We start from the raw sequence: 27,125 nt of genomic DNA on the forward strand, positions 1-27,125 counted from the left end.
GGGCAGAAGGGGGAGATGGGGGCACCGGAGGGCGGCCGACACCCCCGAACCCCAGGCCCAGCGGGGGAAGGCCCCGGTCGTCACCCCAGCGTTCTTTGTGAAAATTAACCCCTGTTACTGAGTCCGCCAGCTCGCGGACTGGCGAACTCTACCCCTAAACCGTGAATGTGACCCCACCCAGTGTATATACAAGTGTGTGTGTGTGGTGCATTAAAATTAGGAGCAGGTGAACCGGAGCCGATGGAAATGATATTCCCACGCTCCGATCCACCCGCCACCCAAGCATGTTGCTGAGTGTATGTGGTGCATTAAAAAAAATAGATAGGGCGGGGGGGGGGGGGGGCGGGTGGCGACACGGACAGGGGACCGCAGCACTGCTCTATACTGCGGCCCCCAACCGATGGCACCCCCACAAGCCCCCCCCCCCACCCACAAGTTGTGTGGTGTATTAAAATTGGAGGGGAGTTGTAGGGTGAAGACGGTGTTTCCACCCTACCCCACCCCCCAAAGTGTGTTATGTGCCCTATATGTCTATAAAAGTGTATTGTGCAAACCTAGTGTAGTGAGTTAAGAGGTGTGACCAGCGGGGCCCCCCCCAACCGGGCGGGGGCAGGAGGCGCACCGGCCCACCAAGCCCCCACCCACCCCACCAGGACCCCGGCGGGCATATGGGACCCGTCCGGCGGGGCGATAGGGCTCGCCCCCCGGATACTGGGTCCCGCCCGAGGTGTCAGGACGCCCACCGGAGCGGGGCGGGCACGACACCAAACCCCAGCCACCCCCGCCGGCCCCCATAGCACCGGGACCCGGGCCATGGATGGAGCCCCCGGCCCAGGGGAGGGGAAGGAAGGCGTACCGGGGAAGGGGAAGGGAGGAGGGAAGGGGACGACAAGAAGGGCAGGGGGCAGCGGCAGGGACGCAAGGAGAGGGGGAGAGGAGGAGGAAGGGCGACGAGGGAGAGGGGACAGGGAGGCGGAGGACGGGCGGGGAGAGGCGAGGAGGGAGAGGCAGCAAGGGGGAGGAAGGGGGAGGGGAGAGGGAACCACCGGGCACCCCGGCGGCCCACAGGCCCCGAACCGCGTCGCCGGGCCCAGAGCGACGGACCGCGCCGGAACGGCGCCGCCCCCGACACCAGGGAAAGCCCCGCAACGCAGCACCCCCCAAGAGACCCAGGGAACGGCCAAGACGCAGCCGCCACCCAGCAGCCAACAGAGGGGCAGACCCGCCCACTCCCCGCCAGGGGGGACAGCACCCACAGAATTAACCCACTGGCATGCCGTGAATCCGAATATCAACCCCTGGTGCCCATCGGAGGTGAATCCGCTCGATCCCGCTGGCAGCAGCCGGGTTCCTGACTATGGAAACACAACCATTAGTTACAAATTGCCTAATACAGAAACATCAATGCCAGTTATAACGCTGCTGTGGCTCTCGCTAACAGGCAGAATTAAAATCCAAGTTTAGGTTAAAAAATTCTATATACGTAGACCATGTTTCTTTAAATTTTGACATTTGGTTTTTATTTGAGGCAGATATTTTTTCCATTAAAATATGATTTATGAGGAGGTTAGACCATTGGTCGATATTCAAAGTTTGTTTATTTTTCCAGTTAACAAGAATTGTTTTTTTTTGCGATAGTAAGGGCTACAAGTATAGATTGAAATTGTTTATGTGGTAAGTCAATTGTTGTTAAGTTCACCTAGCAAACACAAGTTTGGAGAGAACGGTATCCTACAGTCCAAGACAGCGGAAAGTTTTTCTAAGACTTTAGTCCAGAAACACATAACCGGAGTACATAACCATAAAGCATGAAAATAAGTGTCTGTAGTGTTTTGTAAACACTGGAGACAAATGTCGGAGTCTGAGAGTCCCATTTTCTTCATCATATATTGAGTAATGTATGTTCTGTGAATAATTTTATATTGGATAAGTTGTAAATTTGTGTGTTTTGTCATTTTAAAAACATTTTCACAAACTTGAATCCAAAAGACAGATTCCGGAGCTATAGACAAGTCTGTTTCCCATTTTGAGATGGGTAAAGACGTTTTATCAGTATATGAAAGTAACTTATATATTTTTGAGAGTTTTTTTGTTGTTGTCGGAGAAAGCTTGGTAATATCTTTAGCTAAAACAGGCGGTTGGAGCGTACCCTGGAGTGTTGGAATTTGTTTCTTTATCATACTTTTAACTTGCAAATAATGTAAAAAGTTTCCGTTTTTTATTTTATATTTTTGGAGCAAGGATGTATATGATATAAACATATTATCTGAGAAGAGATGGTGGAGATGTGTAATTCCTTTCTGCTCCCACACATTCAAATAAAACGATTGGTTGTTAATTTGAAAGTCGGGGTTATGCCATAGGGGAGAAAGCCCGCTGGGCTCCACTTTGGCTTTTGTCATTTCTAGTGCCTTCCACCAGGCAGTCAGGGTGGCGGAAATCATTGGATTTTTAAAGCAGTTATGGCGCTTAATCGATGTTGTAATAAAGAGTAAATCTAGGAGTCTGAGGTTATTACAATCCTTCTGTTCTAGTTCCAGCCAACAGTTAGTATCTCTATTGGGTTGTGCCCATAAAATAATATATTGTAGCTGGTTGGCTATATAATAGTGCATAAAATTTGGTGCCTCTAGACCTCCTTTGGATTTATTTTTCTGAAGAGTAGATAGACTAATCTTTGCTTTTTTTTTTTTCCAGTAAAATTTTGTAACGGCTGAGTCCAACAACTGGAACCAGTTAGCCGTAGGTTTAAATGGAATCATTGAGAAAAAATAGTTTATTTTGGGTAAAACTTTCATTTTAATAGTGGCTATTCGTCCTATTAGAGAAATAGGAAGATTATTCCAGCGCTCCAAGTCACTATAAATGCTATCCAGAAGTGGAGTGAAATTTAAATGAACTAAATCAGTTAATTTAGGTGAGATTTTTATGCCTAAGTATTTTAAATTACCTATAGGAAATGAGTAGTATGGGTCCTGGCTTGCAGGGTTCCATGAATTTTCTGTAATAGGTAGAAGTGTTGATTTTGTCCAGTTAATAGAATAGTCTGATAACTGTGAGAATTTAGTTATTAAGTTAAATACTTCCCCTAATGAAATAGCAGGCTTTTCTAAATAAAGTAAAATATCATCGGCATATAGATTAATTTTATGTTCTGTTACCCCAGAGTGAATTCCTTGAATCATTCTTTCCTGGCGTATGGCTAATGCAAGCGGTTCAATAAATATTGCAAATAATAAAGGCGACAGTGGGCATCCCTGTCTTGTGCCTCTCTGTAGAGTAAAACTCTTAGATATAATCCCATTAGTAGTAACAGTAGCTTTAGGAGAATCATATAATACTGACACCCAGTGAATAAATGACTTCCCAAAGCCAAATTTATTTAAAACAGCAAAGAGGAAGGACCAGTTAACTTTATCAAAAGCTTTTTCTGCATCCAATGATATAATAACTGCCTTTTTATCATGCCGCTGTGACATACTAATAAGGTTAAAGAGCCTTCTAATATTATTAGTAGAGTGACGCTCTTTAATAAAGCCTGTTTGGTCGCTATGAATGATTGTCGGGATTACTGTTTCTAATCTAGATGTAAAAGCCTTAGTGATAATTTTAATATCAGTGTTAATTAGTGAAATCGGACGGTAACTTGATGGAAGGGTGGGGTCTTTTTCTGGCTTTAATAAAAGTTTAATTGCTGCTGTATTCATGTGTGGGCGTATGTGACCATTAGTTTTAATTTCTGTTACTACTCTTAAGAATAGTGGAGCAAGCATTGACCAGAAGTGCTTTAGAAATATAGCCGGATAACCATCCGGGCCGGGTGCTTTGCCATTTGGCATACTATCTAGAGCACTGTACAACTCGTTTATAGTAAGTGGTGCATCTAACATATCTTTATATTCAGTAGTTACCTGAGGTATACTTAAGCTACTGAGGAATGCCTCAATATGCTCTGGGTTAGGTTTATTAGTTTCTGAGTATAAGTTGTGATAATAATTATAAAAAATTTGATTAATTTCTTCTGGTGATTGTGTACATTCACCAGTTGTACCTTTAATAGCCGTTATAAGCGATTTTTCCCGATTACGTTGAAGTTGGTTTGCAAGAAATTTACCTGATTTGTTATTATATTCAAAGTTGTTGTATCTCAATTGTTGTATTATAAACTCTGTCTTTTTAGTTAACATATCGTCTAACTGTATTTTTGTATTTTGTAAGTCAGTCCATATTTGGTTATTTGGGTTTATTGCGTACTCATCCGTCAGTTGTTTAATTTTATCTTCCAAGTCTTTTTCTAATTTTTGATCCTGTTTCTTTTTATAAGATGAATATGATATAATTTTACCTCTAATTACTGCTTTCCCGGTTTCCCAGAGAAGAGCTGGAGATAGGTCTGGAGAGTCATTTATTTCCAAAAAGTCCGCCCATTCTTTTCTTATAATTTTGTCAAATTCTGCGTCGTTTAGTAGTGAGATGTTAAAACGCCATGTAGGTGGTGGTTTAAAGGTATAATCAACTTGTAGGGAAAGGGAGACTGGTGCATGGTCGCTAATAATAATAGGATGTATTTTTGTAACGGTTTTATCAGCAATAGAATTATTTGTAAGAAAAAAATCAATTCTTGAAAAGGACCGGTGCACAGCGGAAAAGAAGGTAAATTCCTTCTTATTTGGGTTTTTAAGTCTCCAGCTGTCGACGAGGCCAAAGTCATCCATATATTCCCCTATTACTTTTGTGGATTGTGATCGCCTTATACATGTTGTTTTATTAGAACGATCTATTAATGGATTTAAGGTTGTGTTAAAGTCTCCTCCAATAATAATAGTAGAGTTCGCTGCTAATTCAAACAGTTTAGAGAAAAATTCATGGAAAAAAGCCGGATCATCATTATTAGGGGCATATAAATTACCGAATGTATATATTTTATTAAATATAGTCACCTGAATAATAATGTATCGGCCCTCTGGGTCTGTTATTGTATTATTTAGAGTAAAGAGTAAATTCTTATGTATGAGTATACAGACTCCCCTTTGTCTACTGTTATAAGGGGCAGAGTACGCTTGGCTAAAATTTTTATCAATAAGTAATTTTTCTTCAGATTTTTGTAGGTGGGTTTCTTGTAGGAGGCAAATATCTGCTTTTAATTTTAAGAGATGGTCTAAAGTTTTTATTCTTTTTGCCTGTGAGCGAGCGCCACAAACATTCCAGGAAACCAGAACTAATTTATGCATACAAATAATATAAACACAGTCCTATGTATATATCTGTATAGGCCATTTGCCACCACTGGCATGTTATAGGATAGAATCAAAGTGGTTAGGTGATTTATATAGTTTGTATAAAATATGAGGTAACGTATAAGGCAACATGTAAGGTAATGTGTAAGGTAATGTGTAAGGTAACGTGTAAGGTAACGTGTAAGGTAACGTGTAAGGTAACGTGTAAGGTAACGTGTAAGGTAACGTGTAAGTAAATAAAACAGTGCAAAAACGAGTAGGGCGGTGAAAGTGAGGGAAATTAACAGGGGATTAAACATAACAATACACCAGTAACCCCAGCGAGATTTTTTTTTATTTTATTTTTTATAAATATACTTTAGATATAGTTGTGTATTAATATTATATTTATAATATAGCCTAAACATAATAAGTATTCATGTTTTTGGTTTTATAACCACATATACAGTATATGTATACACCTAGTAATCAAATTAAGTTTAGTTCCACCAATGCTAATTAGAACAGCCAGGGAGTGGAATTGGGGTTCCGGAATAGTTGGCCATCGATATATAACTTATCAACGGCTATCGTAGTCCGCTTACCCTCCTGCCTATTTTGTTTCATTATAGGAAACAGTACCTTTCGCCGCTCATTGATCTCTCTCGGGAATTGATCATTCATTCCAAATGAGGTCCCTTTAAGCTCCCGTCCTTTACTTTTAACAAATAATTTCTGTTTAAAATGCTCAAACTTTGCAATAATAGGACGGGGTTTGTTGCCTCTACGGGCTCCAAGCCGATGTACCCGGTCAAAAGAGATGTTATTTACCGTCTCCTGAGGAATTTTTAATGAATTCGTCATAATTTTTTTTATCTCAACCTCTGGGTTATCAGAGGTATTCTCAGATATACCTGAGAATATTAAATTCTCCCGCATACTACGGGATTGTACATCTAAAACTGTTTCTTTTAGCGTTTTATTTTCTTTTTTCATAGTTTCCAGCTCGGCTGAAACAGTCGTGAGTGTAGAATGTAACTCGGCATTTTCCTGTTTAAGGACACTTACCTGCTGACTGATAAATTCCATACTTACTTTTAATTCTTTGACGTCCTCGAGGATGAGGCCGAGGACGTCAAGTTTTTTATTTATGGACTCCAGCACACTGACCGAAACGTCCGTAGTGGTGGTGGTTAGGTCGTCCGTGTCCGTCGCTGAATCGTTTTTCCTCTTCTTCGAAGAGGGTTTCTTTGATGGTTTCTCGACGGCAGGATCCTCCATCGCGCAGCTGTAAAAATATCCGTCGATGAAACGTTCAAGGTCCTCCACGTTGGGTGGTATTTCAGATCTGCCGGATGAAAAAGAGAGAAGAGAAAATGCAAGATATATGATGGTTAAATTTGGATTAGTTTAGTATAATAGAGCTAGTTCTATCTTAGCAGCAGGACGCCGCCATGTTAGGGTTTCTGGTCTCGCTGTAGGTCTCGCGATAGTCACAGCATCTCGTGAGCGACTTCCTCCTCCGTGAGCGACCTTGAGTAGGCCTATTAACTTTTTATATTACACTGGATATTTCCGATGAAATATTAGAAACTACTTAAGTGATTAGTATTGTGAATTTTTTTTGCAAAAACATTTAAGAATAATTAATGAGAACTTCAACGTTTTATTACGAGCAAAATCCGGTTTACAGTGTAGGTCCCATATGGATTCAGACTAACTTTTTTTTAAATTAGGAGCAGTGTCCCATGACCTGAATTTTTAGAGGCGCAAATAGAAAATTTAGGGACACACACAAATTACAAATTGACTTATAAATTTAATATTCACATTTCCACTCATTTTCATTGTCACTATATTACCGGGGTGGCATGCCTCAGTAGAGTAGTCCTCGCCCATCCATGAGGTTGTGGGTTCGATCCTTACCCCTGGTGACCATCTTGAAGTGTCCTTGAGCAAGACACTGAACCTCGATTTGCTCCCAGTGGACCTGGCAATGCCCAGCGTGGCAGCAGTCGAGCATTGGTGTGTGTGTGTGTGCGTGCGCGTGCGAAAGGGAGGCATTGTAAAGTGCTTTGGGGCACCATATGGTGCAGTTGAAAGTGCTATATAAAAAGCAGTCCATTTGCTATATTATTGATGAATGTGTAAAGCAGAAGTTTGTCAGCACAAGAATTAAAATAATAACTAGAAAAATTCCCGCGGAAATTTTGAATGGGCCTGCTAACTCTTTTCAATGAGCTGAACAGTTTAAACTTTCAACCATTGAAATCGGTCAAGAAATGTGGAAGTTAACCATAATCAAGATCAAATAAAGTATCTTACTGTCCCTTTAAGAAATATGCACATTCACGCGCACACATTTGATTTTAACCAACATTTCAATGAGCTGAACAGTTTAAAATTCAAACCATTGAAATCGCTCAAGAAATGTAAAAGTTAACCATAATCAACAGTATGTTACTGCCCCTTTAAGAAACATGCACATTCACGCACACACATTTGATTTTAAGTAACATTTCAATGAGCTGAACAGTTTAAAATTCAAACCATTGAAATCGGTCAAGAAATGTGGAATCTACCATAATCAACAGTATCTTACTGCCCCTTTACAAAACATGCACATTCACGCACACACATTTGATTTTAAGTTGTGAGGAGACGTCACGCACCAACACTCCATTGATTTGTATAGGATTACGCTCACCTCAAACAAAAGCCTCTCGCGACTTAACGGTTGAAGATGCAGATTCCAGACATAGCTCGTTAGAACGGCAAGGGTTTGGGGAACGCGAGCATGTTCTCAGTTTTTTAATCGGATGAAAAATGACCAAATGAGAGCAGGTTCAAAACTTATGATTGATCGAAAATGAAGAGGGAAAAACGGCGAAAATTACATTGAAAAGAGATCAAAATAGTGCGACTTCTCCTCGTTTAAAGTGAAAATAAAGGTACTAAATGACACCGTAGCCAAATAAAACTTAGTTTGTCAGAAAGCAGAGGCTTGTGGCTACAAAATGTGCGAATTTGATGTCTAGTGAGCAAAGATTGTGGCCATGGTGACGAGTTGAAGTGAAACTTTTGGAAATATATTTTTTGGTTCCCAGCACTCAGACCTTAATTAGTCACGCTCTAACTGATGCAAGAAAGGCGACTTTCACCCCTTTGCTCACTGTCTTTGAACCCGCACAGGGGGGAGAGCTTTCATTCCTTAATTTTTTTTTGACACTGAGCTAAAGATGACAAAAATTCCAACAAAATGAGCTAAAATTCATATCGGTCGGTTAACGTATGCGCGCGCAGCGTGTCTTTGAAAAAGGGGCTTGATTGGAGTTGATCTCTTTCGGATTCCCATTCATTCCTATGGGACTTTATTTGGGAGTTTTTTGGGAATAGCGTCGCCATGGTAACTGGGAATTCTTAAAAAAATAATAGCGCAGCGAGTCAGAGCGAGCCGCATCGTTTGATACCTCATTTGTCCCGGTGCGATCTACGGTTCGGGCCGCATTTTTGCGGAAAAGTCGGTGGAAGATAATATATGGAAGAAAAATAATAAACCCTTTTCTAGGGTGGATAGTAATATGTGCCTGCTTGCTCCGCAAGCAGCAGCTTCGCTGCTGCTTGCTCCGCTTAGCAGGCCCATAACTAGAAAAATTCCCGCGGAAATTTTGAATGGGCCTGCTAACTCTTGCAACTCTTTTCAATGAGCAGTTTAAAATTTCAACCGTTGAAATCGCTCAAGAAATGTGGAAGTTATAATCAACTAAAAGTATTACTGCCCCTTTAAGAAACATGCACATTCACGCACACACATTTGATTTTAAGTAACATTTCAATGAGCTGAACAGTTTAAAATTCAAACCATTGAAATCGGTCAAGAAATGTGGAATCTACCATAATTAACAGTATCTCACTGCCCCTTTACAAAACATGCACATTCACGCACACACATTAGATTTTAAGTTGTGAGGAGACGTCACGCACCAACACTCCATTGATTTGTATAGGATTACGCTCACCTCAAACAAAAGCCTCTCGCGACTTAACGGTTGAAGATGCAGATTCCAGAAATGGCTCGTTAGAACGGCAAGGGTTTGGGGAACGCGAGCATGTTCTCAGTTTTTTAATCGGATGAAAAATGACCAAATGAGAGCAGGTTGAAAACTTATGATTGATCGAAAATGAAGAGGGAAAAAACGGCGAAATTAACATGGAGGAGATAGGCGTCAAAGTCCGACTTCTCCTCGCTTAAAGTGAAAATAAAGGTACTAAATGACACCGTAGCCAAATAAAACTTAGTTTTTCAGAAAGCAGAGGCTTGTGGCTATAAAATGTGCGAATTTGATGTCTAGTGAGCAAAGATTGTGGCCATGGTGACGAGTTGAAGTGAAACTTTTGGAAATAGATTTTTTGGTTCCCGTCACTGAAACCTTAATTGTGAATCAGAGTGGCGATTACACTCACTGTCTTTGAACCCGCACAGGGGGAAGAGCTTTCATTCCTTAATTTTTTTTTTGACACTGAGCTAAAGATGGGAAAAATTCCAACAAAATGAGCTAAAATTCATATCAATCGGTTAACGTATGCGCGCGCAGCGTGTCTTGGAAAAAGGTGCTTGTTATGGGCCTGCTAAGCGGAGCAAGCAGCAGCGAAGCTGCTGCTTGCGGAGCAAGCAGGCACATATTACTATCCACCCTAGAAAAGGGTTTATTATGGGCCTGCTAAGCGGAGCAAGCAGCAGCGAAGCTGCTGCTTGCGGAGCAAGCAGGCACATATTACTATCCTAGAAAAAGGGTTTATTTTTTTTATTTTTATATTATCTTCCAGCGACTTTTCCGCAAGAATAGGGGCCGTACCGTAGATCGCACCGCGACAAATAAGGTATCAAACGATGCGGCTCGATTTGACTCGCTGCGCTATTATTTTTATAAGAATTCCCAGTTACCACGGCGACACAATTCCCCAAAATGTCCCCCAAAAAGTCCCATAGGAATGAATGGGAATCCGAAAATGATCACATCAAATCAAGCACCTTTTTCCAAGACACGCTGCGCGCGCATACGTTAACCGACCGATATGAATTTTAGCTCATTTTGTTGGAATTTTTGTCATCTTTAGCTCAGTGTCAAAAAAAAATTTAAGGAATGAAAGCTCTCCCCCCTGTGCGGGTTCAAAGACAGTGAGCAAAGGGGTAAAAGTCGCCTTTCTTGCATCAGTTAGAGCGTGACTAATTAAGGTCTGAGTGGTGGGAACCAAAAAATATATTTCCAAAAGTTTCACTTCAACTCGTCACCATGGCCACAATCTTTGCTCACTAGACATCAAATTCGCACATTTTGTAGCCACAAGCCTCTGCTTTCTGAAGAACTAAGTTTTATTTGGCTACGGTGTCATTTAGTACCTTTATTTTCACTTTAAGCGAGGAGAAGTCGCACATTTTTGATCTCTTTTCAATGTAATTTTCGCCGTTTTTCCCTCTTCATTTTCGATCAATCATAAGTTTTCAACCTGCTCTCATTTGGTCATTTTTCATCCGATTAAAAAACTGAGAACATGCTCGCGTTCCCCAAACCCTTGCCGTTCTAACGAGCCATTTCTGGAATCTGCATCTTCAACCGTTAAGTCGCGAGAGGCTTTTGTTTGAGGTGAGCGTAATCCTATACAAATCAATGGAGTGTTGGTGCGTGACGTCTCCTCACAACTTAAAATCAAATGTGTGTGCGTGAATGTGCATGTTTTGTAAAGGGGCAGTGAGATACTGTTAATTATGGTAGATTCCACATTTCTTGACCGATTTCAATGGTTTGAATTTTAAACTGTTCAGCTCATTGAAATGTTACTTAAAATCAAATGTGTGTGCGTGAATGTGCATGTTTCTTAAAGGGGCAGTAAGATACTTTATTTGATCTTGATTATGGTTAACTTGCACATTTCTTGACCGATTTCAATGGTTTGAATTTTAAACTGTTCAGCTCATTGAAATGTTACTTAAAATCAAATGTGTGTGCGTGAATGTGCATGTTTCTTAAAGGGGCAGTAACATACTGTTGATTTTGGTTAACTTCCACATTTCTTGAGCGATTTCAATGGTTGAAAGTTTAAACTGTTCAGCTCATTGAAAAGAGTTAGCAGGCCCATTCAAAATTTCCGCGGGAATTTTTCTAGTTTGGAGTTGATATCCCATTCATTCCTATGGGTTTTTCCTTCCTTGAATTTTGGGTGGTTTTTTGGGAATAGCGTCGCCATGGTAACTGGGAATTCTTATAAAAATAATAGCGCAGCGAGTCAGAGCGAGCCGCATCGTTTGATACCTCATTTGTCCCGGTGCGATCTACGGTTCGGGCCGCATTTTTGCGGAAAAGTCGGTGGAAGAATAAAAAAGAAAAAGAAAAACTAGAAAAATTCCCGCGGAAATTTTGAATGGGCCTGCTAACTCTTTTCAATGAGCCGAACAGTTTAAACTTTCAACCATTGAAATCGGTCAAGAAATGTGCAAGTTAACCATAATCAAGATCAAATAAAGTATCTTACTGTCCCTTTAAGAAATATGCACATTCACGCACACACATTTGATTTTAACCAACATTTCAATGAGCTGAACAGTTTAAACTTTCAACCATTGAAATGGGTCAAGAAATGTGGAAGTTAACCATAATCAACACTATGTTACTGCCCCTTTAAGAAACATGCACATTCACGCACACACATTTGATTTTAAGTAACATTTCAATGAGCTGAACAGTTTAAAATTCAAACCATTGAAATCGGTCAAGAAATGTGGAATCTACCATAATTAACAGTATCTCACTGCCCCTTTACAAAACATGCACATTCACGCACACACATTTGATTTTAAGTTGTGAGGAGACGTCACGCACCAACACTCCATTGATTTGTATAGGATTACGCTCACCTCAAACAAAAGCCTCTCGCGACTTAACGGTTGAAGATGCAGATTCCAGAAATGGCTCGTTAGAACGGCAAGGGTTTGGGGAACGCGAGCATGTTCTCAGTTTTTTAATCGGATGAAAAATGACCAAATGAGAGCAGGTTGAAAACTTATGATTGATCGAAAATGAAGAGGGAAAAACGGCGAAAATTACATTGAAAAGAGATCAAAAATGTGCGACTTCTCCTCGCTTAAAGTGAAAATAAAGGTACTAAATGACACCTTAGCCAAATAAAACTTAGTTCTTCAGAAAGCAGAGGCTTGTGGCTACAAAATGTGCGAATTTGATGTCTAGTGAGCAAAGATTGTGGCCATGGTGACGAGTTGAAGTGAAACTTTTGGAAATATATTTTTTGGTTCCCAGCACTCAGACCTTAATTAGTCACGCTCTAACTGATGCAAGAAAGGCGACTTTCACCCCTTTGCTCACTGTCTTTGAACCCGCACAGGGGGGAGAGCTTTCATTCCTTAATTTTTTTTTTGACACTGAGCTAAAGATGACAAAAATTCCAACAAAATGAGCTAAAATTCATATCGGTCGGTTAACGTATGCGCGCGCAGCGTGTCTTGGAAAAAGGTGCTTGATTTGATGTGATCATTTTCGGATTCCCATTCATTCCTATGGGACTTTTTGGGGGACATTTTGGGGAATTGTGTCGCCATGGTAACTGGGAATTCTGAGGAAAATAATAGCGCAGCGAGTCAAATCGAGCCGCATCGTTTGATACCTTATTTGTCGCGGTGCGATCTACGGTACGGCCCCTATTCTTGCGGAAAAGTCGCTGGAAGATAATATAAAAACTAGAAAAATTCCCGCGGAAATTTTGAATGGGCCTGCTAACTCTTTTCAATGAGCTGAACAGTTTAAACTTTCAACCATTGAAATCGCTCAAGAAATGTGGAAGTTAACCATAATCTACTAAAAGTATTACTGCCCCTTTAAGAAACATGCACATTCACGCACACACATTTGATTTTAACCAACATTTCAATGAGCTGAACAGTTTAAAATTTAAACCATTGAAATCGCTCAAGAAATGTAAAAGTTAACCATAATCAACAATATGTTACTGCCCCTTTAAGAAACATGCACATTCACGCACACACATTTGATTTTAAGTAACATTTCAATGAGCTGAACAGTTTAAAATTCAAACCATTGAAATCGGTCAAGAAATGTGGAATCTACCATAATTAACAGTATCTCACTGCCCCTTTACAAAACATGCACATTCACGCACACACATTTGATTTTAAGTTGTGAGGAGACGTCACGCACCAACACTCCATTGATTTGTATAGGATTACGCTCACCTCAAACAAAAGCCTCTCGCGACTTAACGGTTGAAGATGCAGATTCCAGAAATGGCTCGTTAGAACGGCAAGGGTTTGGGGAACGCGAGCATGTTCTCAGTTTTTTAATCGGATGAAAAATGACCAAATGAGAGCAGGTTGAAAACTTATGATTGATCGAAAATGAAGAGGGAAAAACGGCGAAAATTACATTGAAAAGAGATCAAAAATGTGCGACTTCTCCTCGCTTAAAGTGAAAATAAAGGTACTAAATGACACCTTAGCCAAATAAAACTTAGTTCTTCAGAAAGCAGAGGCTTGTGGCTACAAAATGTGCGAATTTGATGTCTAGTGAGCAAAGATTGTGGCCATGGTGACGAGTTGAAGTGAAACTTTTGGAAATATATTTTTTGGTTCCCAGCACTCAGACCTTAATTGGGTATCAGAGTGGCGATTACACTCACTGTCTTTGAACCCGCACAGGGGGAAGAGCTTTCATTCCTTAATTTTTTTTTTGACACTGAGCTAAAGATGGGAAAAATTCCAACAAAATGAGCTAAAATTCATATCAATCGGTTAACGTATGCGCGCGCAGCGTCTCTTTGAAAAAGGTGCTTGATGTGTGATTTTGTCTTTCCTTTTCCCATTCATTCCTATGGGACTTTTATTTGGGAGTTTTTTGGGAATAGCGTCGCCATGGTAACTGGGAATTCTTATAAAAATAATAGCGCACCGAGTCAGATCGAGCCGCATCGTTTGATACCTCATTTGTCCCGGTGCGATCTACGGTACGGGCCGCATTTTTGCGGAAAATAATAAACCCTTTTTCCCTTTTACTAGGATAGTAATATGTGCCTTCTGCTTCGCAGCAGGCCCATAATAATAAACCCTTTTCTAGGGTGGATAGTAATATGTGCCTGCTTGCTCCGCAAGCAGCAGCTTCGCTGCTGCTTGCTCCGCTTAGCAGGCCCATAATAAACCCTTTTTCTAGGATAGTAATATGTGCCTGCTTGCTCCGCAAGCAGCAGCTTCGCTGCTGCTTGCTCCGCTTAGCAGGCCCATAATAAGAAATATATTAAACCCTTTTCTAGGGTGGATAGTAATATGTGCCTGCTTGCTCCGCTTAGCAGGCCCATAATAAACGCAACAATAAACCCTTTTTTCTAGGATAGTAATATGTGCCTGCTTGCTCCGCTTAGCAGGCCCATAATAAACGCAACAATAAACCCTTTTTTCTAGGATAGTAATATGTGCCTGCTTGCTCCGCTTAGCAGGCCCATAATAAGAAGAATAATATTAAACCCTTTTTTCTAGGATAGTAATATGTGCCTGCTTGCTCCGCTTAGCAGGCCCATAATAAACCCTTTTCTAGGGTGGATAGTAATATGTGCCTGCTTGCGGAGCTTAGCAGGCCCATAATAAACGCAACAATAAACCCTTTTTTCTAGGATAGTAATATGTGCCTGCTTGCTCCGCAAGCAGCAGCTTCGCTGCTGCTTGCTCCGCTTAGCAGGCCCATAATTAAACCCTTTTCTAGGGTGGATAGTAATATGTGCCTGCTTGCTCCGCTTAGCAGGCCCATAATAAGAAACGCGACAATAATAATAAACCCTTTTCTAGGGTGGATAGTAATATGTGCCTGCTTGCTCCGCAAGCAGCAGCTTCGCTGCTGCTTGCTCCGCTTAGCAGGCCCATAATAATAAACCCTTTTTTCTAGGATAGTAATATGTGCCTTCTGCTTTGCAGCAGGCCCATAATAAACGCAACAATAAACCCTTTTTTCTAGGATAGTAATATGTGCCTGCTTGCTCCGCTTAGCAGGCCCATAATAATTTATTGGTCACACATGCGCATATAGATGAAAAAAAATATTTAATTGCAGGGGCAAAAGCATCCTGTATCCTGCTGTTCCAAGTTTTTTACAAAAAAAAAAAAAAGACGTGAATGTTGTTTATGAAAGTCTTGGACAACATCTAGGTCGAATAAGTCCTCCTTGTCAATAAGTGGTGCCATAATTACAAGCATGTAAAAGGAAATTTTGAGTACCGAAGCGTGTTTTGCGTGCACAAGAGCCAAGCTTGTGAGTCGAGTTTGCCGGTAATCATTAGAAATTGTATAACTTTTCTTTCTATCCACAGATTATTGAACATTCAATCAGCTAAAAAACATGCCAATCCAGTACCAGCAATGACCTTTGGCTTTCAGAACCACTACATTTGCCTCTGTGACTGATGCACCCGAAGATTCTCAGGTCCCCTTCTAATGTCACACCCAAGTGTTCTGGAGGAGCGTGTGTTAAGAGGGCCAGTTCAACAGAGGTCTTGTTTATTTTGAAGACAGAAATTGAAGGAGCGGCATCACCTGTGGTGCATGACCATAAACACTCCAGCGGCCATTTATTTCAATGCTCTTTTTGTTGTTTTGCAATTCAAGTGCCACGTTTTATCACACAGAAAACTTCGATTTGCAGTGTCTCACACTGTATGCCTTCTTAGTCATGTGATATCTTTTTAAAATTTGAATACCCATTGGGCCTGTTTAAAAGAGGCATAATATCGAAAATTTACTTTTAGGATGAGCAGTGGCTCTTTGCTTTGTTTTACTCTGCTTCCAGGTCATGATTGCAAATGAGAATGTGTTCTCAATAGCCTAACCTGGATTTTTTTTTTTAAACTGGGGAAAAAATGCATAATCTAATTTAAATAGGAAAGCCTTAATCAGTGGCAGCTAGAACATGTTAACTTAAATGCATTGACTTGTTGAGGTAAAGTTTGTGTTTTAGGATTTCTTAGACCTTGTAACAATTTTGATATAAAATTTAAAAAATATATATAACGTACGGAAGAGGACTTGGGCCAGTGAAGAAGGGAAAAAAAGGTTGGCAGAATTCTAACTTTATTCTCAGCATTTTGACTTTGAAGTGAGAATTCTGACTTCAATTTCAGAATTCTGATTTTAAAGTGAGAAGTCTGACTCTAATCTCAGAACTCTGACTTTCTGACTTCCCTCCACAATTAATAGCTCTACATCACAAAGTCAGAATTAAAGTGAGAATTCAGAGACTAAAGTGAGAATTCAGAGATTAAAGTCAGAATTCAGATTACCTTTTTTTTCATCTTCACTGGCCCTAATCCTCTTCCATAATATCGTACCTTGGTTTTAATTTTCTTAACCCGACTTGAATAGGCTTTATGGTTTGTAGGTTGAATTAATGACATCTGACATGAAAATTATGGCCGTACATTTAATGCATCTCAACCTCAATGAATTGCTGTTTTTTTGTTGTTGCATTTTTTTTTTCCAATTTAATTAGTGTGTACCACTCTGAATGTTTACTTAACTTTCTCCCCTCCTGTCCATTTGGTGCAAGCCTTGTCTAATGCAATTAATAGTGATGCACTTGGAGGGGACAAGACATTTATATGGGGTTGGGGTTTTATTCTCATTTTTATGCAAAATATTCTGGTCAAGTGTATTGTAATTCATGAATGTGATTTTGAAAGGAAGTCAAGTCAAAAGTTTTCTTATACAATAATATGTTCTATCTGCCCCCACTTGTCTAAACTTCTGATTAATATTGTGTTTGTTGAATATAAATTAAGCAGCAAAATACACTCATTTTTGAAGTTGTTTTCTGGGTTTGAGCTGTGATTATGATGTCATTTTCAGTTGATAGCAAGTGGCAAAATGGCTACCCCTGCTACTTAATTTATATTCCACAAAACACAATATTAATCAGAATGTCGTGTGTAGACTAGTGGGGGTGCATACAACATATTATTGTAAAGAATAATTTTGACTTGACTTCCCCTTTTAAAATATTGTAGTGCAATTTTGTTCAATGTATCCATTATGTGACTTCATTTGTACCTTTAGGTCCTCTTCTTCTGGGTATTTTAGTATCTGGCTGGAATATATTTTTGAAGTGAACTGATTAAACCCTATCTTTATTTTGTGATGTCACACTGCAGTTTTGTTGTGAATAATTATAGCAAGCTTTCATCACTAATCTGCGTCTGTTTTTTCTTTTTAGGGCAGCAACTGTTTATCTAGAATTTTTTAAATACTGTATGACGGGGACAGGCAACATTTAGTATTTAATATTTCCTTCACCACAAAATAGAAGTTATTCACACTTCTGCATTTTGTGGCCGGAAATATGTCATCACTGTGGATCGCGACTTCTGGTATTGTGCACAACGACTGTAACAATGCCGCAGCCTTAAAATAAAAGCCACTGTAACGTACCAGGATGCTCTTTCTGCGTTTTAAACCAACCATTCCCACACCATGTTAATACTTAATAATACAAGTAAACTGACCGCCGCCGCCAATGCATGTTTCTGATTAGTGGGCTGGTTTACGCTCGCTCTCAGTTGGCTGCTGGCCTGTGTTGGGACTGCAGGGTGGGGGTGGGGGTGGGGGGGGGGGTAGATGGAACGCCAGACTGCAGGGTGACCTCCTGTCTCCTGTAGTTCATTTCATTTACCCCGTTTGGACCCCACCCATCCGCGGACACGACTCAATCTCCGGTAGAACTCCGTAAATAGCATCAGCTTAAAGACATGTTTAAAGGCACAATTTAAACTGCAATCTATCAGTTACGCGGTTGTACATGGGAATAGAGCAGCCGCAAGATAATTCCACATCGATGAATCCATGGTGAGAAAGCAAGAAAATGTCGGGGCTTGCCATCATTTCGGGAGGATCCAGCCGCTGAACATTGAAACTTCGCGTTCCAAGTTGCGAGAAGCATTTGAGCGATCCAACAAAACAAACGCCGGACGGACGAGTTACCGCGCGGTATGTGAATGGATTGTGAACGTCTGTTAAAGTGCACAGCAACGAATAACGTGAGTACCGTGTGTTAAATAAATTAAATAGATGAATTATAAAGTACAACTGAACTCAATATTTTATTCCAGTTGTCATTTTAAAACACATGGTAGAATGCTTGCTACCGTATTTTAGCATACATTAAAACACCTGGTAGAATGCTTGCTACCGTTTTTTAGCATACATGCTACCATTTGATTTTAGCATGCAAGCGCCAAGTATGGTATGATGCGCTCGTTTTAGAGTAACTGCGTGGACTGCATGTGTATGTGTGGTGAGGACGTGTGTGAATTGGAAAAAACAAGGCAAACTGTCTGTGCAAGATATGAAGTGTAAAATTACGGAAGCCATCCGCCCAAGTAAATTTAAAATCTGTGGGAAACACTGAAAACTTTATTAAAGCAACCTTACCTTTCACCCGTACACCTGCGACACGGAACTAAAACAGAAGTGGGTTTGAGCGATTCGACAGGAGGAAGAGTCGAAGGACCAATCAAAGAATTCCTAAGTGATCTAGCACAAACATTTTAAGTGATTGCTATGACTGAAACATGGTTATAGGAAAGTCAAATTGATCATGTACAGATTGAAGGATACAACATGTACTACGTAAATAGATTGGATACAACTGGTGGAGGCGTTGCTCTCCACATCGATACGAGCTTAAATTGCAAAATCACAGAACAGAAAAGTACGAGTAAGATTAATTTGATGGAAGCATGACTTTCCAGATGTGGAAGCTGCCCCATGCCACACGCACTCATGCAACCCTATACGATCACATATACAGGCTTATAAACTGAGTGCTGATAACAACTTGGGTTGTCCCTGTCCTCTTTAGTTAGTTTGATATAGCGCCCCAGTTTTCCACAAAGAACTTTTAATCATGATTCGTCTGACCACAAAACAGGTTTCCACTTTGCCACACTCCATTTTAAATAACCCCTGGCCCAGAGAAACGCCTGCGCTTCTTGGTCTGCTTTAGAAATGGCTTTTTCTTTGTACCGTAGAGTTTCATCTGGCAATGGCGGCTGGCACGGTGGATTGTGTTCATCCACAATGTTTTCTGGAAGTATTCATGAGCCCTTTCTGCGATTTCCCTTACAGTAAGCTTTCCTGTTTGTGGTGCAGTGCCGTTTAAGGACCCGAAGATCATGGGCATCCAGTATTATTTTTCGGCCTTGACCCTTACACACAGAGATTGTTCCAGATTCTTAGAATCTTTGGATGATGTAGATGATGATTTCTTCAACCTTTTTGCAATTTTTCGCTGGTAAACACCTTTCTGATATTTCTTCACTATCTTTCTGCACAACATTGGAGGAATTGGTGATTCTCTACCCATCTTTGCTTCTGAGAGACACTGCCACTCCGAGAAGGTCTTTTTATACTCCAATCAAGTTGCCAATGGACCTCATTAGTGGTAACTGGTCTTCCTGCTGTTGTAGTGTAATTGACTTTTCCAGCCTTTTATTGCTACCTGTCCCAACTTTTTTTTAGATTTGTTGGCACCATGAAATTTACAATCAACATATTTCCCCTTAAAATGATACATTTTCTCAGTTTCAACTTTTGACCTGTCTATGTTCTATTCTGAACAAAATGTTGAAATTTGGCACTTCCACATAATTGCATTTGTATAGTGTCCCATTTTTGGGGGAATTGGGTTTGTAGAATGTTTCTCAAAAGATCCAGAATCTAGGTACAAAAATTATAAAAAATAAACTGGCATCTATCTTAAGAAAAAAAAATTATTACTAGAAATGTAGTACAAAAAAACCTGGGGTATAATAAAGTATTGAATAAAGGCAAGGCAAAACCATCTATCCAAACTATTTTATGAAGGACCATCTGGTAATTCATGATAAAGAGGAAATTGCTAACCAATTTAATGACCATTTTGTGAATATTGCCCCAAGATTATCACAAAATATCCCTAATGAAAAAATTGATTATGGAATCATACCAAGCAATGTTAGTCATTTTCTTGAGGCTGTACAAGCTAGTGAAATTTTGAACATTGTTCAAAATTTTGCTAGTAAAAAAAAAATCGACGACTACACAAACAGGAATATGTCACTGATAAAGCAAATCATAGATGTGATTATAGAGCCTTTTACGTATATTTGCAATTTATGATTTATAACAGGAATTTTCCCAGAACAAATGCAATAGGTCACTTCCTGTTAAAAACAGATAATTTCCTGTGGAAATCAGGTCACTTCTGGGTCACTTCCTGTTGAAAACAGGTAATTTCCTGTTGATTTTAGGCCACGTCTGGGTCACTTCCTGTTGAAACATGAAGGTGTCAGTTGATGAGAAACACTTGCACTTCATCACGCACACACACAATGGTTTTCAACTGAGTTTTATGAGAAAGCGCACACCTCGAACAAAAGGCTCTCGCGACTTAACGGTTCACGATACTGATTAAAGAAAGGGCACTTAAGTACGGGAAGTGTTTGGGGAAAGCGAGCATGTTTTTATTTTTTATATCGGATAAAAATTGACCAAATTAGATCAGGTTAAAAACCAGTAACTTTTAGAGATTTCGCCCGAAAAAAGCGGCAAAAATTACATGAGGCTGACTACAAAATGTCCAATGATGTTTAGTGAGCAAATATTGTGGCCACGGTGACGAGTTGATCTGAGATGTTTTGAAAACGCTCCTCACTCTAACGCTGGTTAGCTCCTCCACTCTAGCTGAAGAAAGTTCCCGCAATACACACCAATGTTAAAAGCCCTTTTTTCCCTCTCTTTAAACGCGCACAAGAGGGCGAGTGTACATTTCTTATCAAAGATTTTGACACCAAGCTAAAGCTGGGAAGATAAATATAAGTTAAATAATAATAACGGGAATGGTGTAGAAAAACACGTGTGCCTCTAGCCTTCACACAATTAAGACAAAATTCTATTAATCTATTTCATTATTTTTTTTTATTTTTTTTTTTACAATCCGATCTGTGACTTTTTTGATCCGTTGCACCACTAGTTGTTTGGGTACAAAAACTATGAGGTGGCCAACAAAAAATTAATTACAGTTATGTCCGAGAGTAGATAATTGACGGTAAGGCAACAACTTCAAACTTTGTTCAACATCTAAAGTTGCACAAAGAACGGTAAGTAAGCTAATGTCAGTTGTTTATCGGCTAGTTATTGTTGCTAGCTGTGTAGTTAGTGAGACTGTAAACTCACTGGTAACACAATGCAAACACGGCAATCTGTTGCACCACTCTGGGTTCACTCCCTGAGTCCCTGACTCCTACTTTGATGGTCACCCGAAATAATCTAATCTACGATGTTGTTAAAATAACTCGAAAGGACTTGAAACTCAAAGTCTAGGATTTCTGAATCGCTTGAGACTTGTCAGTCTTGACTTGGGACTTGATTCGGGACTTGAGGGCAAAGACTTGAGACTTACTTGTCTTACATGTCTTAATTGAGGCCTTCACACAATTAAGACAAAGTTATATTTATCTATTTCAGTTTTATAAAAAAAAAAAAAAACGATCTATGACTTTTTTGATCCGTTGCACTACTAGTTGTTAGGGTACAAACTTGACTTGACTAGGGACTTGAAGGCAAGGACTTGAGACTTACTTGTGACTTGCAAAACAATGACTTACTCCCACCTCTGCAATGTGCCCCTGCTATTTGTGGGTGATATGCTGTTTTCGAACTGTCACTGAAAGCAACCACACCTCACAGTATAGATAGATGGATGGATGAATAGATATGGATAGATGGATAGATATGGATAGATGGAGATAGATATTGAAAACAATCTTCTGTTTCAATTTAATTATAACTGTTTAGATTTAGTCATAACGGTGTGAGCTCAGTTTTGATTGATGAGTGAGGATTCGTCCTTCGACTTATCTGGGGAAAAAGGAATGTGTTGGGAGGTTTCCTGTGTATGTGAGTGCTTTATATATTTTATTTTTTGAAGGGATAATGAGCGACGTTGTTGACTTAATATAACCTATTGGACTGTGGTACCACAAGTGAGACGTCTCTGAATTCATAATAATAGTTGATACGAATTGAATATAATAATAAATGAGGGAGTAAGTAAGTAATATAGAGATGGAGAGTGAGTTTGACTGCAGTGCTGTGTGGTTTGACCTATGTATTCTTCCGGACCAACGGTCAGCAGTGTGTGCGTGCGCGCGTGTGTCGGAAGTGTGTGTGTTTAAGTGAAGGAGAAGTGGAAAGGGAAAATAGGTTGTCTCTAGGAGGAAGAAAAGTCAGAGAAAATTGTAGAGTTGTTGAATAATTAGATGGGGGCTGCGAGAAAGGTGGGGAGCTGAATTTCTGGTCCCCAAGGGGGAGGGGGAGAGAGAGTGGGAGAGAAGTGTTGCGGAAATGAATATATATATATTTTTTTTCTCCTCAATGTCTTCGACTGTATGTTTGGTGATGTTTATGAGAGGCTTGTGCTCTCGTGTCGTCTGTTAAAATATAAAAAAATGAAAAGGAAAGGGAAATAGTTGGGTTGTCTCTGAGGGTGAGAGATGAGAATGTTGTGATAGAGGCGCTGAGAACTCGCCTTTCGAATAGGACAGTGAGGGGAAAAAAAGCTGATAGCTGTGCCCTACTATTGAAATTAGTGTGTATGCAGAAACTTATCTCCCATGCAATTGGCTTTAAGCAGTGCAGAAAGCTGTTACAGGACAAATGTTAATAGCAGGTGATATCCATGTTCTTTTTAAACAATTATGTCTGCTTTTATAGTTTGATATTTTATTATAAAGTTTTGTTTTTGACTATGATTATTATTTTAATTTTTTCTCCCTGATAATTAGGCTCACAGGCAAATTATTTAACATTTGTTTTTTCTCTGAGTGTGTCATTCCAGATCTGATGCTAACTTCCAAAGCAGATGGGGAGCCCGCGGCTTTCTGGCCCTCACTGATTACAACCTGAAAACGGGATACGCCCTTACGGCTTCCACTTTGCATTCGCAAGTATTTCCAGCAGCCATTTTGAAGGGCATTCCCAAAACTTGCTATGGTACAGTTGAAATTTTTTGAAAAAGCAGGAAGTAAACTCTCTTGCTATGATCTCATCTCCCTCTGTCGTTTCCGAGTGCATAATGTATCAAGCAGGTACATTCAATAGTCAGGGTGCACCCACTGGGTGGCCAACATGTGTCATCGGGCCCACGATTGCAGACAGCAACCTCCAGCGTCTGGGTGGGGAGGCAGGGGTCAACGAACTTCACGCCGCAGCAAGGACATTCCCCTGTGCCAAACCGACAGTATCTGCCTCTATCTGATGCACAGTTTCCACAATGATGATATCTCCTCTCATCTAATGCAGCCCTGATGAATTTATCCTGGAATTCCCGGATGATAACACCTACTGCTGATATACATCCAGTGACACCTCCAATTGCCCACTTTGAACATTGCCCTGTGACATGCGCCACTGCTGACATCTACTGGGCAGGAATGGGTATTGACTCCCTTAGTTGGCTCAAAGCTGACCACTTCTCTCTGGTCACCTGGGATTCGTCACCTCAGGTCTTGTGATATGTTAGCTGATTGTATGCATTGCACTCTGTACTATGTCAGATTGGGAATGAGGTCTATAGCAAGGCATTTCAGGAAATTGAAAATAACATATGGGAATTTGAAATAGGATAATTGATAACATTTATTTCAATCTTAATTGCTCTATTTTGCGTCATTTGATGCTTATTGGATTCAGTCTACTCAATATATTACCCACTTTCATTTTAGAGCACCAGCTTCTGGATTGGCACCATGGAAGTGAGACAACCAACAGCGATTTTGCTGGTTACTTTTTGATTTTTTCCCCACATCACTGTGATCCATGAATCCCACTGATGTTGATCTTTGTAACGTCTCACTTATATGTTCCCCACTACTCTGTAGAAGAGGTGGGGATGATTAGCATTTCAGGAACAATTGATGGTTTGCTCAAAGCAGGACTTTTGTGAAATTTTTGGCTCTGATTATAACACGCCTATTTTACCCATTGAGAAGAAAGATATTTGAAAGTTTCGCGTAATTTATGACCTGAAAAAGATTAATGTGGCCGTTTTAACTCCTATTTTTTTTTCTGACCCAAAATCCTCACTGCATGGTCTCAAGTTGCAAAAGATCACACTAATTTCAATTGCTGTAGCTGGCTCTGCCGGAACTGCCCTCCTGCGGTGTCTGGTGTTTGCTAAATTGCCCCAATCTGATACTCCTTATCTATAGGCCACAAGGTCTCTGTTTTTTCCTCTTTTTGAAGCTGCATCTGTTCACTGCTACGGCTTTGGTGATTCTATCTTTATGTGTCAGACAAAGGTCAAGCGGATCTTTGTCAGACAGAGGGAGGTCCACTGGAGGGTGTGCACACATGACAGTTCATGTTGAATTCAATGAATGTAAACGAATTAGCAGATCAAACAGCAAAAAAAGGTTGCGGGGTATCGGCCTACACTCCAACTAACTGTAAGTGATTGTGAATGTGATAATCCACAGTCTGAATGTGATAAGTCCACAGGAGGTCATCAAGCTGTGACAGAAATAAAGTAAGTCCAAGAGGAGACAATAATGAAGCATATCGCCAAATGAAGGTAAATATATTATATATTCCATCTCAGAAACAATTGAAAAATTTAATTTCTGGAGCCCAGTGTTTGCAAAAGGTATAATAGTATGCATATATATATAAAAACCTCTCCCCAGGGTGTTCACGGTCCGGCTGGACGTGACAGCTCTGGGGTCTGGTGTTCTTTGATGAGTTCACTGACATGATAAAAACCAGTGTCAGAATACAGATGTTTGCTGGTAAAATGATTCATTTTAGGATGGCCAAAGGCACATTCATGCAAATCTAAAACAGTAAATATCGTGGTAAAACATTTGATTAATCATTACATACCATCATATGGGTTTCCTAGAAAAATTTGATCAGACAATGGAACCCACTTGAAAAATAAATATTTACAAGATGTAGAAAAGGCATTGGGATTAAAACACATTTGGTACAGTGTAATATCCCCAATCCCATGGATAGATTAAAGACAATTGGAAATATTAAAGAAAATTGGCTACAAGCTCTTCCTGTTGTATTAATGAATGTGCGAATGTCATTAAACTCAGTCAAAGGCTGGGTTCTGTTTCAATGTCACACAAACGGACCTTTTCCTGATCCAACAGCACGTTCCAGGACCTACAGAACTTAAACATCTAACATTTACTAACTCCCAACTAACAAAAAACAGCTAGATGATCCTTCAAAAATAAATAATTGTGAATATGTAAAAGTGACTAAATGAAAATGTTCTGCACCCAGGTAAACTGGACCCCACGGGGTGACAGAGAGGACATCTTGTGCAGTTTGCTGCACAGAGAGGAGGGGGACACGCCGTTCCACATCGTTCCACATCTTGTCTAAACGGCCCGCCGGATCCGTCCCAGGCTCAGCAATCTCACCACCTGATGATCACCTGATGACAACCCGACTGGGAAAACAACGTCTACTGATCCAGTGTCCAGCTGCCCCTATTGGGGACATCATTCCACAACGATTGAGTCACATTTGCAGGCAATCTACCCTGGGGTTCTGCAAAAAGCTGACAACGTCATTTTCTCATTCAACAAAGAACAAACCAGAGATGGCTTCAAAGTGGGAACGCATCTCCATCTGCTGCTGCATCGCGACACTCTTTTTTGAACATAACCACAACACATCGTGTTAATCCTCACATAAGCTTATTCCACTGAAAAAATCTTTTAATGAATCAAATTGTTCTTTAATGCCACATGACTGCAAAATAACCTCCTCTCATTGCTAAAGGGATGTTTCATTGATGCGTGATTCTGCTTCTTATTCTCATGATAATGTCCAATCTCCCCACACGACCCTTGCTTAATGTTGCGCCAGCTGTTTGCGACGATGAAGATCCCGCTGGAATTTTTCTCTGAAATGTTTTTTCTGTGATTTTTTTGGACTCTTTTGAGTCCAAGTTAGGGATTGAAAACAATCTTCTGTTTCAATTTAATAATAACTGTTTAGATTTAGTCATAACGGTGTGAGGTCAGTTTTGATTGATGAGTGAGGATTCGTCCTTCGACTTATCTGGGAAAAAGGAATGTGTAGGGAGGTTTCCTGTGTATGTGAGTGCTGTCAAAGTCGTATTTGCTTTCTCACGTCTCCCTTCACATTATTCACAGAATTGGGGGAGCAAATGTGTTTTATAGCCGGTTGGGAGGATGAGGGGTTTGGAGCCAGCTCGTCTGGCTCTGTTACACATCAATGATTATCTAATCTCCTGTTTTCTATCTTGTGACTGCTTGGGGGCAGCAGAGAGGAGGGAGGGACAGCAGAGGAAGCGGAAGGGGATGGGTTTTTGGCATGAATGAAGTATGTTAATGTTTGCAGGGGGAGGAGCGTTACACACGAGGAAGAACAATGGCGGCGTTTGGCCCCTCTCTGTGTCAAAAGCTTTTGATAATAAAAACTCTGATTCTGAAAACAATTTTACGAACACGTAGAAAACTTAAAAGGATCGTTTTCTAACAATATAGATAGATATAGATGGAGATAGATAGATAGATAGATAGATAGATAGATAGATAGATAGATAGATAGATAGATAGATAGATAGATAGATAGATAGATAGATAGGTACCAACAAAGCTGTTGTTGCTGTAATGGGGAACAGGGAGGAAAGGGAGAAATTATGCTTTTGAAAGCAACATTCCCCATGGTACCTCATTTCACCCACATGCACGCACTAATAATGAGGATGACGATGCGTGACATCAACTGCAAAATGAACTTTTATCACAGTCACAAGTTTCGCTGTG

The 27,125-nt window shown here is 40.3% G+C and overlaps 1 protein-coding gene across 1 annotated transcript; it reads left to right on the top strand.

Annotated features, from left to right (window-relative positions):
* Nucleotides 1-515: 515 nt before the first annotated feature.
* LOC147157249 (uncharacterized) lies at nucleotides 516-17,705 on the top strand. The gene is made up of 2 exons (XM_086063979.1): nucleotides 516-1,314; nucleotides 15,597-17,705. The coding sequence occupies exons 1-2, from the start codon at nucleotides 814-816 to the stop codon at nucleotides 15,618-15,620; spliced, it is 525 nt and encodes a 174-aa protein (XP_085920105.1). The 5' UTR covers nucleotides 516-813; the 3' UTR covers nucleotides 15,621-17,705.
* The last annotated feature ends 9,420 nt before the right edge of the window (nucleotides 17,706-27,125 follow it).

This window comes from Leptonotus elevatus, chromosome 20 (genome assembly GCF_054856555.1).
Source record: "Leptonotus elevatus isolate MCC_2025b chromosome 20, RoL_Lele_1.0, whole genome shotgun sequence".
NCBI classification, from domain to species: Eukaryota; Metazoa; Chordata; class Actinopteri; order Syngnathiformes; family Syngnathidae; genus Leptonotus; species Leptonotus elevatus.